Source organism: Gymnoscopelus braueri, assembly GCF_963280865.1.
Source record: "Gymnoscopelus braueri genome assembly, chromosome: 20".
Lineage (NCBI taxonomy): Eukaryota > Metazoa > Chordata > Actinopteri > Myctophiformes > Myctophidae > Gymnoscopelus > Gymnoscopelus braueri.
Genome location: NC_137622.1, coordinates 9,874,177 through 9,889,437, shown reverse-complemented (window position 1 = coordinate 9,889,437; position 15,261 = coordinate 9,874,177). Strand labels below are relative to the sequence as shown.

General features: G+C 40.5%; 1 protein-coding gene across 4 annotated transcripts; it reads left to right on the top strand.

Annotated features, from left to right (window-relative positions):
- Positions 1-3,341: 3,341 nt before the first annotated feature.
- Positions 3,342-13,022, top strand: nkx2.5 (NK2 homeobox 5). 4 transcript variants are annotated; one of them, XM_080415870.1, is made up of 4 exons: positions 3,342-3,448; positions 9,602-9,918; positions 10,888-11,131; positions 11,654-13,022. In XM_080415870.1, exons 2-4 carry the CDS (start codon positions 9,687-9,689, stop codon positions 12,060-12,062), a joined length of 885 nt encoding a protein of 294 aa, XP_080271996.1. In that variant the 5' UTR covers positions 3,342-3,448; positions 9,602-9,686; the 3' UTR covers positions 12,063-13,022. The 4 variants fall into 4 exon arrangements, with proteins under 4 accessions (XP_080271996.1, XP_080271997.1, XP_080271995.1 ...); XM_080415871.1 differs by lacking the exon at positions 3,342-3,448 and having other exon boundaries at positions 9,480-9,918; positions 11,661-13,022; XM_080415869.1 differs by lacking the exon at positions 3,342-3,448 and having other exon boundaries at positions 9,480-9,918.
- The last annotated feature ends 2,239 nt before the right edge of the window (positions 13,023-15,261 follow it).

The window sequence follows — 15,261 nt, the reverse complement described above, 5'->3', positions numbered from 1 at the left end:
CCAGCTCTTTAAATACATTTTCAGTTGGGTTGCCAATTTCAGCCAATCAGGAGAGCATACCCACTCAAATGGGATACAGGATAAACATGTGAACTTTGAAGTGATGGGTAGTACCATCACGTCAAAGTTCACATGTTTATCCTGTTTCCCATTTGAGTTCTCTCTCCAGATTGGATGCATGATATTTAACCCTATAGCAACAGTAGCAAACTTCTGATTGAAACCCCCCCAGTACAAATAGAGTTTGCTGATATCATTGTAGTGATACATTTCAAAGCATTGGACAACCAATCAATACTTCCATTTTCAATGAATCCATTATGGCACTGCTACAATGACATAAACTTAACTTGGCAAATCTGACGGAATTTACGGCCACTGACAATATTTGTTCTAGTTCCGTTTACTATGCAAAGATTACTGATGTCTATTTGTATGATGAAGCCAAAGGCAAGTTTCCAACAAGTGTACAGGACAGTAACATTATATTGAATTGATCTGATTAAGATGTCTACCAACTGCCTTTATCTTCTTCCCTCAAGCATCTTAGAAAATGTTGTAATCTCCTTGGAAACGGATTTGCTGCAAATAGTTAACAGCTCTCTCTTATCAAGCCATTTTCCTAGGGTTTTGAAAACCACAAATCCTATAAGAAACATATAAGAAATGAGCAACTACAGTCCTATATGAAATCCACCCCAAGTAAATTGACTGGGAAAGTTGTCTTCACAATGTTGCATCTTTTTAACCTAAAAGGATAACTTCTATATAGTCTGGATTTTACCCCTTCACAGCTCTGAGACTATTACAATTTTGAACGAAATCCATCTAAACACTGATTCTGACAAAGTTTTGATCCGTGTTACTGGGTTTCAGTGCAGACTGGAAAAGCATCGTATTTTCTGGTACTATTTTGTCTACACTGGCAACTACGCATCCAAGCAAAACACCAAGACACGTGGATATCCCCAAGGATTAATCCTTGGCCCGCTTCTGTTCAAGCTTTACTTAGTTTTGCCAAACTATTTAAAAACATCTTTGGCACTCTTCTATTCAACATTTACATGCTTGTGTTTGGCCAAATTCTTAAAAGAAAAGAAAAAAGAAAGATATCACCATAAAGTTGCAGCTGAACTTGACACTCAAATCTACACAACTCTTCACTGAAAGTGAGAGTGCATTTAACAAATCAAAGATTGAATGTGCAAACATTTCCTGCACCAAAGACCATTGTCCTTGGTGCCAAAGAAGAAAGAAAAGTTAGCAACGTTTTTTCAGGCCTCCCATAAAACGCAATCAGACAGATACAGCTCATTCAGATTGCAGCTTTTAGAGTTCTAACAAGAGATATATCGTCAGTGTCCAGCCGGGACCAGCTAACTTTTTTAAATAATAACATATGAAAAGTATTAAAAAGCGCCTCTGACGAAAACTCCTAACTCCATTGGACCCTCAAACTGTCCGTCAAAAACAAACAACTCCCCCCTCCTCTCAGGCTCTCGAGAAGCTCTGCTCTGTATGAGGCAGACAGGGAGAAGATTTTTCAATGCTTTTGGGAGAACATAAACTGGGAAGAGAAGAGAATGTATGTGCAAGGTTTGATAGATGTCACCCCAGTAAAGAGGAGAAGGGTGTCTTCACAAAGGTCATCTGCTCGTGTTTTCTTTTTAAATTTAATGGACAGAGAATGAGTGTGTGCAGGAGTTTGTTTCAAACATCTCCAAGAGCTCAAGGAGATCATGCCAAAAGACTTTCACAGCTTTTATGACAATCTAAAGCACTAAGAAACACCCACCACACACACGCAACACACAACACACAACAGTGTGATAATAAAATGTTGATAGGTATAGGTAAATTCAACTGTGGTTGTTATTGTTAGTGCAGTAGGCTACAGATTTGACAGATTCTATTTTTCATGAATGTATTTTGTATTTATATGCCATTTATTTATTGTTGGTGTGCCATGATCGCTTTTGTTAAATACATGATTGAGTATTGAGGCAGAATTGTTTGTTGCACTCAACTGTAGAAGAACAACAGTGGTAACAGTTAGATCCATGGTTGTTTACAATGCATGTTAAAATAAAAGTTGTTTAAGTACAGAATTCAGCTTGATCTATATATATGAGGATGGCGCTCACCATAAATAGCTGATCTCCAAGCTCACAATGCGTTGTGATGTGTTGTGAGCTTTGAGATCCATTGCCAGCTGTTCTTATCAATGATGGACAAAACCTCCTAACTCCACTTGCACTGGATTTGGGTAAAGTGGTGATAATATAATGACACATGCAAGTATCTGATAATATATAAAGTCACAATACCAAGTTTGATGAGGCAGTATTGCTTTGTTTAAAAAATATAAGGTTTTCTTCATTTTCTGAAAAATTGATATTTTGTTTTTCATTTCCTGAACAACTACCATTTTGGATTTAGCTGGTTCCGGCCGAACAGCAGAGATATGCAACCTTAACACATTGGACCAATTCTTAGATCTCTGCACTGGCTTCCAGTGAGTTGACTTTAAAATATTGCTGCTCGTCTTTTTGGGGCAGCAGTCACTTGGGAGGTAGGGCGCTCGTCTGGGAATCAGAAGGTCCCCAGTTCGATTCTCTGCTCATCCAGGCTTTGTGTCGCCTGGTTAAGTGTCCCTGAGCAAGACACTTGACCTCCAACTGCTCCCCTGTGTGCTCACTATGAGCAAGCCACTGCTGGGTCAATTTAGAGGAGTACTGTCACTTTTGGGATCACTACAAATCCTTTCCTTCTTTAAATCACTCAATCACTAAAAAATACATCTGACTTGCTTTACCTTCAAGGAGTCTTAAGGTCATCAGGGACAGTTGTAACTGTTCCCAGAGTTAAAACGAGACAAGATGAGGCAGTGTGTAATTATCATGAGACACACTAAAAACATTCATTTTCTCCACCGCCTTAGTAAGCCCTGCAGAGCCATGTATGTCGCAAGCGCTTACCCCTATTTTTTTGTATTGGAATTGTTGTTTGATATATCATGTTGTGGGTATAAAGTACATACAGAGGTGGGCTCTTACGCTAAACTATATCTGTGCCTGTTGAAGCTGGACAGAGGTTCATGTTGATGTGCAAGCACTTGACCAGGGGTTTCAATCTCACTGCTGTGTGTGTGTGTGTGTGTGTGTGTGTGTGTGTGTGTGTGTGTGTGTGTGTGTGTGTGTGTGTGTGTGTGTGTGTGTGTGTGTGTGTGTGTGTGTGTGTGTGTGTGTGTGTGTGTGTGTGTGTGTGTGTGGAGACGGGGGGGGTTAGAGTAATGTAAAATTATGTGTCTTGGTTACACAAGCTCTACTGAGAGGGTCCAGGACGCCTCCTCATGTTGGTGGCTGGGCAGAAGTGGGCTATAAATGCTCTAACACAATATAATACACCTGATGGATACAAGTGTATTGCTGATATAGTGTGAGAATGAGTAAGTTGACCTTAATTTTTGCCATGCCTCTTTTCTGTTCCTTAAATGTTTAACATGCCCTTCTAATGCCTTCTAAAACACACTTTGAATAGCCTTTGACATGTGCTATAAAAATAAACTTGCCTTGCCATAACTCTGCCTAGCCTAATTTAACTATGAGGTTTAAGTGTGTGTGTGTGTGTGTGTGTGTGTGTGTGTGTGTGTGTGTGTGTGTGTGTGTGTGTGTGTGTGTGTGTGTGTGTGTGTGTGTGTGTGTGTGTGTGTGTGTGTGTGTGTGTGTGTGTATATACTGTGTATAATGCATGTATGTATGTATATATATATATATAATACATGTGTATGTACTGTCTGAGAAAAATTAACACTCACGGTTTTGCTGTGCAGATCTGAAGATGAGCTCTTCAATACTCAAAGGTGGAAAGACTGGTGATGCCAGGTTACTTCAATACAACTAAATAATGGCTTTAGTTGTGTATGACACTTCAAATAAACAACCGCAGCCAGATGATAAAGTTCTATTTCAGTGATCTGAAAAAAAAAATGCAATTCTGAAATGAGTGGGCACAAATGGAATCAAATGGACCCTTACATTTTGTGTATGGCAGACCAGACATAGATGAATGAGTGCAAGTTAGAATTAATATTGCCTTTTGAGAACACTAATTCTAACTTCAGAATTTGAAAGCAACAAGTGTAAGGGTAGAAAATAAATCCAGAGCAATGGTAGTTGGGTCATGACGTCTTCATGCCATTATTATGGGGACATAATTAGGCTACATAAACAAATTCAAAGTTTACAACATGAGCTGGTTAAGGTATTAACATTAAAATGTAAAATATTTGCACCTATATAGCTCCAAAACATTTATAACACAACATATTTTTAAAATAGGGATTTGGCTACGGTTTATAGGCTATTATCAATCATAATTATGCAACACAATCAGAGACCAAACGTTCCACTACAGAGAGATTTAGTTTCAAAAATTGTCTTGACATACATGTTATATATTCTATAACTACTTTTGGGGCTGATGAGAACGAACAAACTAACTTTTACAATAATTAAAACCTCATTAGCTATCTCTTGTGTGTATCGCATGTAAACGTTTAGCTAATTCGTTCTAATTAATGTAATGAGTCCATTCGCTTCTAATTATTCTAATTAGCTAAAAGCAAGACAAAGCCCGGGGGGGGGGGGGGGCAGAAGATGTCCGACATTCATAAAGCGCCACCACCTTGCACCTTCTCATGTCGAGTCCTAAAACATTTGTTTTCTTCTCTAATTAGTGTGGTTGCCCGAATGGGCAACCAGACTATTGTTTTACAGAAACTTTATCTCTAGATAAACTTTTTTTCTATTCGCTACTCCTCCCACAGTTTATTTTTCCCAATTTAGTGCCATATGTCAAAATGACCGGCCTCACCGGGAATCGTGTGCTTGTATCTTGTTAAGAGATTGGTTGGATAGTTTTATTGATATTGATTTATTAGTGCATTAAATGTCCCCATCCACTTTAATGGAAAAGTGAAAAAACTCAAATTCAAGTATTTTTTTCTCAGAAACCGTAAGAGCTAGAGTTACCAGATTTGGAGGGGAGGTTTATAATTTAGTCCGAAATTATTTAAATAAATAATCACACCATTCGGCCTCATGGTGGCGCTATAACAGCCCACTTTACGTTTTTGGCCTATAACTTTTGAACCGTAGGTCCTAGAATAAAAATCTTTTTTCCCCTAGATTCCTTGGGTCATGACGCAACTCCCCATATAGGCCACGCCCATTTGCGTCAGGATAGATTTTCCGCCATTTTGAATTTTCTTCAAAACACACTTTTAGCTCCTCCTCCCACATATTTTCTCCAAATTTCACAAAAATCGGTACACATTATCTCTGGACCCATGCGATAATCTGGAGTGAAACAGAATTTTGATAGTCCATACCGTTCGTCCGTAAATGGCTTCCGAAGTTAGCGGGAGGGGCCCGTTTTACAAAAAAGGCCACAAATCACTAACGAAACGTCCAGTCAATCCCAAATTTGAGTCACATATCGAGGGTGGTTTACTCAACGAATCCCCAAAAGTATTTCCACTTTGACCCATAGGGGGCGCCACAAATGCACAAAACGTAACCGTTTGATGCAAAAATATGATTTTTGGGGGGATCAATCCTCTCAAAATGAAATAAAAGTGATATCAGGAGTGACGTGACAATATGATTGGCCCGTTACATTTGTGGGAGGGGCCTATTTCCTAAAATCAAAACGGCATGTATCACGAAGGCAGGATCCGATTGACACCCGATTCGAATGGCACGTCACGCGGCCTCCGACGGTATTCCTCCCAGCTTATTCCCCGAGTCCCGGCGGCGGCGACCCGCGACTCGCGTCGGCGCAACCACACTTTGCAATTGCCCTGAATTGCGACGCGTCTAGTTTGATATCACGCGCGCGCACACTACACTATCCTCCCTCTCTCTCAGTGGTGGACATGCCAATGGAAAAGGGGCTAAGCTATGTAGCCTACATTTACTTGAGTAGCCTACTGTAGGCTATACTTTTTTGGGTGGTATTTTTTGTTGTTTTGCAAGCTTTCACTCTTTGACCCCAGATCTGACTCCACTAGTCATTTGAATATTTTTTACAGCAATGCATTGATATTAAAAAGAAAATGTAGGCTATATATATACACACACGCACACGCACATGCGCGCGCGCACACACATACGCGCGCGCGCGCACACACACACACACACACACACACACACACACACAAAGTAAATACTCAATAACTTAAGCGAGAGAGGGAGAGAGGGGGGCTCGCTCGCTCTCTCTCTCCCCCCCCCTCTCTCTCTCTCTCTCTCTCTCTCTCTCTCTCTCTCTCTCTCTCTCTCTCTTAGAGGCCCATGCACTCCGACACGCTATAGCCTCAGAATATCCTCACCCATGCAGCGGAAGTTTTTCAGCAGCTTATCTGTGTCTTTATCTGAGCTGGAGATGTGCTGCAGAGAGACGGGTCAAAGGCTGATGCATCCCAACGGATCTGGGATGGGAAACACATGCCGGTGGAGACCTGTCATGTTCAATTTACACTTGACTTGACAAGAAGAAGTGAGTGGGCTACTGTCCTGCGGAATTTATGTGCTCGCAACAGGCAATTTGCAGGCCAAAACCAAGAATTATGAAAACTCTATGATGGGGTGGTTTAACCAACCTGGCAGTGGCATATTGAGCTTAGACCCAGATCAAATTAGACCCTCCAGAAATGTTTGATTATCCAATCGCATAATTTATCGCATAATCAGCCAAATGGCGCAGCTGTGGCGATTTTTCAAAAAGGGCGCATAATCGCAAATAAAATCAGTATATGCCTATTGCCAAGGGCAGTGATTCTCAAAGTGGGGTCCGGGAACCGGTCCTTGAGGAGGTTCCAGGGGGTCCCCAACTAAATTAGTTATAGTATCAAAATAACTTATAGTAACTTATATAATAGCTTATACGTCTGCTATTTTCAACCAATTTGGAATTATTTTCGGGGGAAAAAAGAGGCATAACACCACAAATCTTGGATGGGGTCCCTGGCACAAAATCTTTTCAAATGGGGGTCCGTGGCCATGAAAATGTATTTGACGTGACATGAAATAGTTTTAGAGGTATAGGGCAGAAGTAGGCCTGCTTATAACGCATGGATTCAGCCTATTTGACAAACACAGAGTCATAAACAAACCTCATGGACAGGAAAGGACCGATGGAAATCAACCACGAACAAAACATTTTCCATGCCGTATGCCTCTCCCCCGGTAATGGTTTACTTTATTTCACCAATTATTGCAGCACGAGAAAGGCCAGTGTTGACTCTCACTGCGCCCGAAAAGGACTCGGGCAGCCATTCATCAGCTCGTGAGGCGCGCAAATAGTCTTTAAAAGTATAAACACCGTGGCTGGGTCGGAGACAGGGGGACCCATTTACCCCGTGGCTGCTGCTAAACGCTGGAGATAAAACAAACGATAATACTGTCTGTCTCCTGTCACCGTCTCCACATAGGCTTTGCTAATAGGCAGCGGTGGACAAAGTAGCCTAGTAGTTGAGTCAAAGTATATAGCCTCCCAGATACGATACTCCTGGTACATTTTTACTCCATGAAGTGAAAGTTGCCCAGTCATATTTGTACTCGCAGTTAAAGTAATAATACATATTAAAAAGTCATATGCTTAAAAAAAAAAGACTTGGGTATTCAAAAAGTAGCCAACACATTTTCAAAGGCAACATTTGGTTTGGTTTTTCCCAGATAGATAATAATAGTGAAAATAGCCAATCTACAAGCTCACAATGCATTGTAGATCTGCTGGTAATTGAAATATGGCTTAGGTGGTTAATTAATGTACTTTTTCCCTGTGGAGTCAAAAGTTCAATATTTGTCTTTGAAATGTTGAGGAGTGAAAGTCACAAGTAAATACAAATACTAAATGTAAAAAGGTACAGATACTCAAAGGCTATACTACAGTACTCGGGTAAATCATTTACTGCCCACCAATAGGTCTAATCTGCAGCGTTTGGAGTGCAGCGCGCTGGAGAGACAACGTTACGCGCACATACTTCTCCCATTTTAACTGTCCCACGAATTGATTGTTTATCATATATTATGCAAAAGAATATAAATAAACTGATCAATTCGACATGGCACGTTTTCGGTGCAATTAAAACACGTGCTATTATTAAATACTAATGTGTGTCACACATGCGACACTTGAAATCCATGGCCTACAGCGTGGGTGGGAAGGTGCAGGTTTGTTGTCATCTGTTATCACGTACAGATAAGGCGGCCAGTGGCTCCAGGATCTCTTGGAGGCAGACAGACAGACAGACAGGACAGAGGAGTGTGTTGCCCCTGGTTTCAGGTTCCGTGTCCGGGGACCAGCCTGGTGTCTACACCACCAGTCCCCCTGGGCCCTGGCGCTGGTCTGAACCATTTCCCCCCGGATTAAACTATTAGGACCAATTCACATGACATCCCCAAAACAAAATTATGCCAACACCTCTCTCTCACTCACACACACACACACACACACACACACACACACACACACACACACACACACACACACACACACACACACACACACACACACACACACACACACACACACACACACACACATCTCCCATGTCATTGTCTCCACCAGGCCGAAGGCATGGCCGAGACTATTTTGCACCCTGTCCCTGTCTGTCCGAGTGTCCATCCGTCACTGAGTGTGTCTGTGAGTGTGACCAGCTAATCTCCGGCACTGTTGGGCCGTTAGCAGCGAAACTGTGCACGCACACTCCCTGGATGCCAGAGCAGAACCTCTGTCCCGAATTGTTCAGTTTGGCCTGTTCTAGCGCCACCAGGAGGCCGATTTTTGCAAAACACATTTGTTGACAGCACTCCTACAGATTTTGTCCAAACATCATGCAAATCGGTACACAATATCAATATCTCTATAGTTATTAAGCGAAACGGGTCAATCAGATTTTTCATATTCCATTCCGAATTGGCTAAGATTGGCTTCCAAAGTTTGCAGGAGTGCTCCATTTTGAACAAAATGCCTCAAATTATGAACACAGTGCGCACAACTTTGCACGCACATTCACACTACGTTGAGGAACAAATTCCACCCTTTTGACATTGTCCTATTATAGCACCACCAGGAGGACGATTTTTGCAAAACAAATCTTTTGATATTACTCCTACAGATTTTGTCCAAACATCATGCAAATCGGTATACATTATCTCTATAGTCATGTGATCATCTCCGAGGAGAACTTTTTCTAGTTTGTTCTGTTGTTCAAATTGTGCATCATGCCTAACTCCAATTAACACTTACACTGCTTGCAAGCTTTATACAAGGCATCGTTTACGTCACTTGAAATGGGAGTCCCAGCCCCTGCAGCCCCCCCCCCCTCTCCACCTCTATGCGTCACGGCGAAGGGGAAGGGAGACCAAGACAAAAAGTTAGTGGGACAGTTGAGACATTCAAAATGCACACTTCACTCCCTCAAGAGCATTCTAGTAGAACAAACTAATAACAAACTTGAGCTGCAGTAAGTCTCTGAGGCGTCTATCTGCCGCATCCATATGACAGCTTAATAGGTGTGTGTGCCAATGTTTCCCAGCCTCAGCAGCACGTCCACTCCCTTCTCCGTAAAGGATATATTAAACTTGGAACAGAGTCATCATGACGACTTGGTTTCTCTGGACATGCCTCCCCCTCCCCGGATGGACTGCGCTCCTCTGCCGACCTCCTCCTGCATGCTGGCCCGCCTGAAGCAGGAGCCGCTCCGGGAGGTGCCGCCCGGAGCCTCGCTGTTTGGAGACGAACTCCACGAAGCCAAAGCCAGGAGTTTTATGGCCTATTATGGAAAACCCTTCGTCGACATGGACATAGTAAAAGATGGGAAACCCGACTGCTTTGATGCAAAGCACAGGAAAGGTGAGTTGGTGATAGTAATACAAAATTGATTTGACCCTAGAATTAGGCCTAGAATTGAGCAAAGAGGTACAGCGAAAGTGCTTCAAATATAAGTCTATTCTCCCTGGGGAGATTGAAGTAATCATATGCAGCCTATATAAAGTATATTATAGGCCTTGATACTGTACAAACACAATATATATATATATATATTTATTTATTTTTAAATTACTACTCGTTTATATGATTTTTTTTCATAGTATAATTTCATTCATAGTATTTGTCTGTCATTAAATGTCTCGATGAATTGAATACACAGGACTCCAATGGAACAAGCCATAGTGCTTTCGTTGGGCTCAGTCCTTTTTAGCATCCCTTTAGAACTGTAGCTACTTTCTGTGCTTTTTTTTTGCAAACTGTTAATAAAGTATTCAATCAATCAATCAAACGCACGGGTATTATCAAATATAACCTAGTTGACAGATAAAACACCAAATAGGCCATTGGCCTAAATAACATTTCCCAGTAAACAGATTTATCTGTGCCTCTTTATAGTTTTAATTGTCATTGTTGCGTAGTAGACCTACCTTGTAAATAACTTTGTTTAGAAGTTATTTACCCCCCTACTCTACTCTGTACATATAGTGCACTATATTTGTGATGATATAGATTTTGTGTTATTTTTATGTTATGTTCATGAATTGAATATATAGGACGAGGACCTCAAGTCCACTAAAGGACTTTTTTTTTGTGTAAAGCCTTTATATGACTGTACTCGTGCTGCATGCATTGCATTGTCTAATAAAATATTCAATCAATCAATCAATCAATCAATCAATCAGAAATGTGTTATATAGGCCAATATCAGCTTATACAGGCCTACAAATATTAGCCCATATTAGACTGCATGCATAATCGCTAAATTAGGATAAAAAAAAACATGCGTTCTTACTTCTTAAAAATAATATAATTGTTTTCTTCCTCTTTTAGAGGAAGACTTCATCGCTCCGAGCCAGACCGTGGACGAGCTGCTGAAAGCGGAGGATCCGGACCAGCGAGCCAAGCCCTGCAGGAAGCGCAGGAGGCCCAGGGTCCTGTTCTCTCAGGCCCAGGTCTACGAGCTGGAGCGACGCTTCAAGCAGCAGCGCTACCTGTCCGCCCCGGAGAGGGACCACCTGGCCGGGGTCCTCAAGCTCACCCCCACCCAGGTCAAAATCTGGTTCCAGAACCGCAGGTATATAGGCCTATTATATTACCAACCAGTGGTGGGAAAAGTAGCCTACTCAAATTTTTTTTTTACTTAAGTAAAAGTATCAATACTGCAATGTAGAAATATACTCTGTTACAAGTAAAAAATCCTTGAGTAAAAAGTACAGAAGTATTGTTCATTATGCAGACATTGAATGTCCTATATCACAAGTTTTCAAATTTATAAAAATCTTTTGAAAATAGCCGATCTACAAGCTCACAATGTTGCACAATGCAGAGCGAGAGAGAGCTTTTTTTCAAATGGCCGAAATGTTTACAGGGCTGAAGTGGTATGTTTTGTAACAATAATCAAAATCTACAAAGTAACTAAAGTTTTCAAATAATTGTAGTGGAGTAAAAAGTATAACATTTGCCTCTGAGATGTGTATTAGTGGAGTAGAAATAAAAGTAGGCTACTGAAAATTGGAAATACTGGAAAAATATATATTTAAAAAAATGTACTTGAGTAAATGTACTTAGTTACTTTTTCCACCACCGATCATGGCAGGTACAAGTGCAAGCGCCAGCGGCAGGACCAGAGCCTGGAGATGGTGGGCCTGCCGATCGGTCCGCCCAGACGCATCTCCGTGCCGGTGCTGGTGCGGGACGGCAAGCCGTGCCTGGAGGGGGGGTCCGCGGCCTACAACACGTCCTACAACATGGGCATCAATCATCATCACTTCGCCTACAACGGCTACCCGGCCTTCAGCACCAACTACCCCAGTGGTCCGGCCTGCAGCACGAACTATGCGTGTAGTTACCCCACGGCAGCCACCATGCAGACCATTCAAGGGTCTTCTTCCGGCAATGGGAATTACATGAACTTCGGGGGACTGGGTGGGGACCTCAATAATGTCCCAAACACGTTTTCCACCGGGAATGGAGTGTCTTCGTTACATGGCATTAGGACGTGGTGAATATAGGCTGGTAACAGGATAGGTGGGCACTATAGGACATCTGAGCAGTGAGCTATATATTAGTCACCGCATGGAGACTTGAATTCATGGATATTTTTGGCCAATAATTTGATGACCAGCGGACCGGTATAGGCAGCAGTTCCGACCCAAAGGAGTCTCCTATACCGGAACCGCTGCCTGCCACAGTCATCAAATTATTGGCTTATATGCGACAAAACAAAACAAATATCCATGAATTCAAGTCTCCATGGGGTGACTAATAGATAGGAAAAAAAGGTCATTTTGGGGGTGAACTAACCCTTTAAGTAATGTAAAGTAGCCTATACATGATGTGCGGTACATCAGACTTAATTTTATCCTTCAACTTCTTGTTTATGCTCCAAAATGACTGGATATACAGGTTTTGTAGCAATTGTAGAAATATTAGACCTTAATTGTCGAATGTATAATCGCATGTTATAATCATGTATACTTTACTTGACTTAAAAACATTTTCCAAATATTTTTTTTTTTAAAAGTACGTTTTGGGGGACGCCCAGATGTCCCTTGTGCCCACCTATCCTGTTACCTATGGCACTGCCAGAATATCACAAATAATCTACCATAATTAATTAAGAAGTAGGCTTGTTCGCTGACTGCGTGTATTTAAATTGTGCTTAATTGTGTTTAATCCCCATTCTAGACTCTGCAACTGTTTGAATAAGTTCGTGTTCTCTAATTTAATAATGCTTTGATTGGAAACAGATTTGCATTATTTTCAGCATCAACTTTCTTTTTGTTTAAATGTGTTTTCATTTAATGTCATGTGATCGTCTCATATAGGGAAGTAAGTTTAACAACATTTGTAATTATAACGAAAATAAACCAAACTGTAATAGTCCTTTAAGGTTAATCGTACAGTTGCCGTTTATTTGAACCCATGAGACCAATAATAACCTGTTGTTTATGTAAATAAAGCTTTCTTCATGAAGATCAGTCCACTTTTTGATGTTTAAACAACGGAATACGCTTTTTAAAACAACTTTTATGTTGTATAATTTGCCGTTTTAATGTAATATCTATTTAGCCGTAATGCAGCAGCAATAATAATAATAATAATAGGAAAAAAAATAGGTTATCGTCACTGATAGATGCTACTAAAAAACCCGACAGCCCATAATTATCTTAAAAAGATGCCTATTAAAAAGGAAAACCTTCCAAAGTCTCCGCAGTGACGCATTTAATTAACGGTCTAATCATAAGAAAAGAAATAAACACTCGGGTGAAACATATCACATGGTTACTGTCAGGTTAAAGTGTTCAAGAGGCTATTAGAAAACTTCCTTCAAGATGTTTGGCTTTGAGTTTAACATTTTACAACCTACAGTCGATCATAGTGAGGCCACCGAGTTCACAGTTTGACAGTAAGGCATTCCTGCTAATATGGTTGTGAACCATAGTAGGCTACCTTTTATAAACGTATTAAATCAACTTATTGAAACCAGTGGTGGGAAGTAAGTAACTAAGTGCATTTACTCAAGTAAAAGTTTTAAAAACTCACAGGTGAGCAGCACTCAGACTCATGGTCTGTCTGCTGTCTGTGGGCTGGATGGCATTGCTCCACTACATTTCAGAGGGATATTTAACTCCACAACACTTATTTACTTTGCATATTAAAATACAAATATTTTAAAAAAAAATCTAATATTAAATAAATATCAGTCATTGAAATATATAAGCTGCCCAGCAGTATACTATATGAATCAATCAATCAATCAATCAATCTATCTATCTATCTAGAGAGAGAGAGAGAGAGAGAGGATAAATTAAGATCAAAGTGATGAACACAATGCATAGTCATTTCAGTGTGTATCTGTGTAGGTTCATTGTATAGACATTGGAGATGTGCCCATTTTTATTGTTAGCTCCAAGCAACGTATATGCTAATGTCAATTTGTTAATTTTAGGTACAGAATTGTAACTTGTAAAACATCTGATTGCATCAGGATTTCTCTATCGAACAGTCCAGTTTAAAGTTTTGATAATGTACCGTAGGCTAGCTGAATAACTTTAAATATGTCAAATCAGATGTCACCCCCGAACATGTTTTTTTTTCGGGTCAGGTGTCACACAATTGGCCTATTTGTTTTCAAATTTCGAAACGGCTATTGTAGCTGAAAAGCTACAAGTTTGCATGTCTGAGATGTAGAAGTGAATGACAATGTTTGCGGTCACAAATTGTAAATACATTCCTGGAAATTAAACATGAGCCATATTTATGAGCAGGTCACATATTGTGCATTATTCTCTTCTTTACAAGCATCAAGGGTACTGACTTTTGACTATCATGCTGATTCAGACAAATATGTCATTATAGTTATGTTGTGAGCCTCAAGCACTAATGGTTTTAGTGAATTAGTGTTTTAACCACATGAACCCTATTGATCTACAAGCTCACTATTTTCACCAAAGAGATATTTGGTGTATATAGAGGGAAGAAAGGAGTGGGCCAAGGATAGAGCCCTGGGGGACCCCTGTTAACAAAGTATATAGGTTTTCTTTTGATTGATATAAAGTACTAAATTTAGATACAAGTTAGAGTCCTGTGTTTAAAATCTTAATTACCGGTAAGTACCAAAAATAGGTTAAAACAAATATACTTATAACAAAATCAAAGTACATATATGTAGACTGGCTGTTCAGAAAAATAAATTTGATATAGCAACTTATCAGCTACATAACATGCACGGATCTTTAATCATTTCAACATGCCTATTTTGGCCATCATAGGTGAAACTGTCCCCACATTTCTATGTACAATCTCAACGTGTCACAATGCAACACATTGTGAGCTTGTAAATCAGCTTTTTGTTGCAATCAATTGTACGAAGTAGGGCTTAAGTGGTCAAATAACAACCTGCAGATGAATAGAGCTTGTACAAATCTCTCTCTGTGCGCCGTCCGACATCCACCATTATAAGACCCCAATCCACTCGTATAGATGTGGCACACCTCACCACTTGATTGGCCCTATCACGACGCTAAATGTAAGAATAGTCCAATTTGCTTGACATAGAGCCAGGAGCCTCGCCTAAGTGTGCAGCTATAGTAGGAATAGGCGAAGCACAATTGCCACCACTTTAAATGAGTAAAGAGATGCTTAGGCATCTCTTAGCTCTCTCCACACGCAATGCTTTGTCTTGTGTCGCAACTATTATTA

Excerpts from the sequence above, each read along its gene's own strand:
- nkx2.5 (XM_080415869.1), top strand. The coding sequence starts at position 9,591 with ATGTTTCCCAGCCTCAGCAGCACGTCCACTCCCTTCTCCGTAAAGGAT. Across the intron at positions 9,919-10,887 it reads TGATGCAAAGCACAGGAAAG|AGGAAGACTTCATCGCTCCG; the intron begins GTGAGTTGGTGA and ends TTCCTCTTTTAG. Across the intron at positions 11,132-11,653 it reads ATCTGGTTCCAGAACCGCAG|GTACAAGTGCAAGCGCCAGC; the intron begins GTATATAGGCCT and ends CGATCATGGCAG.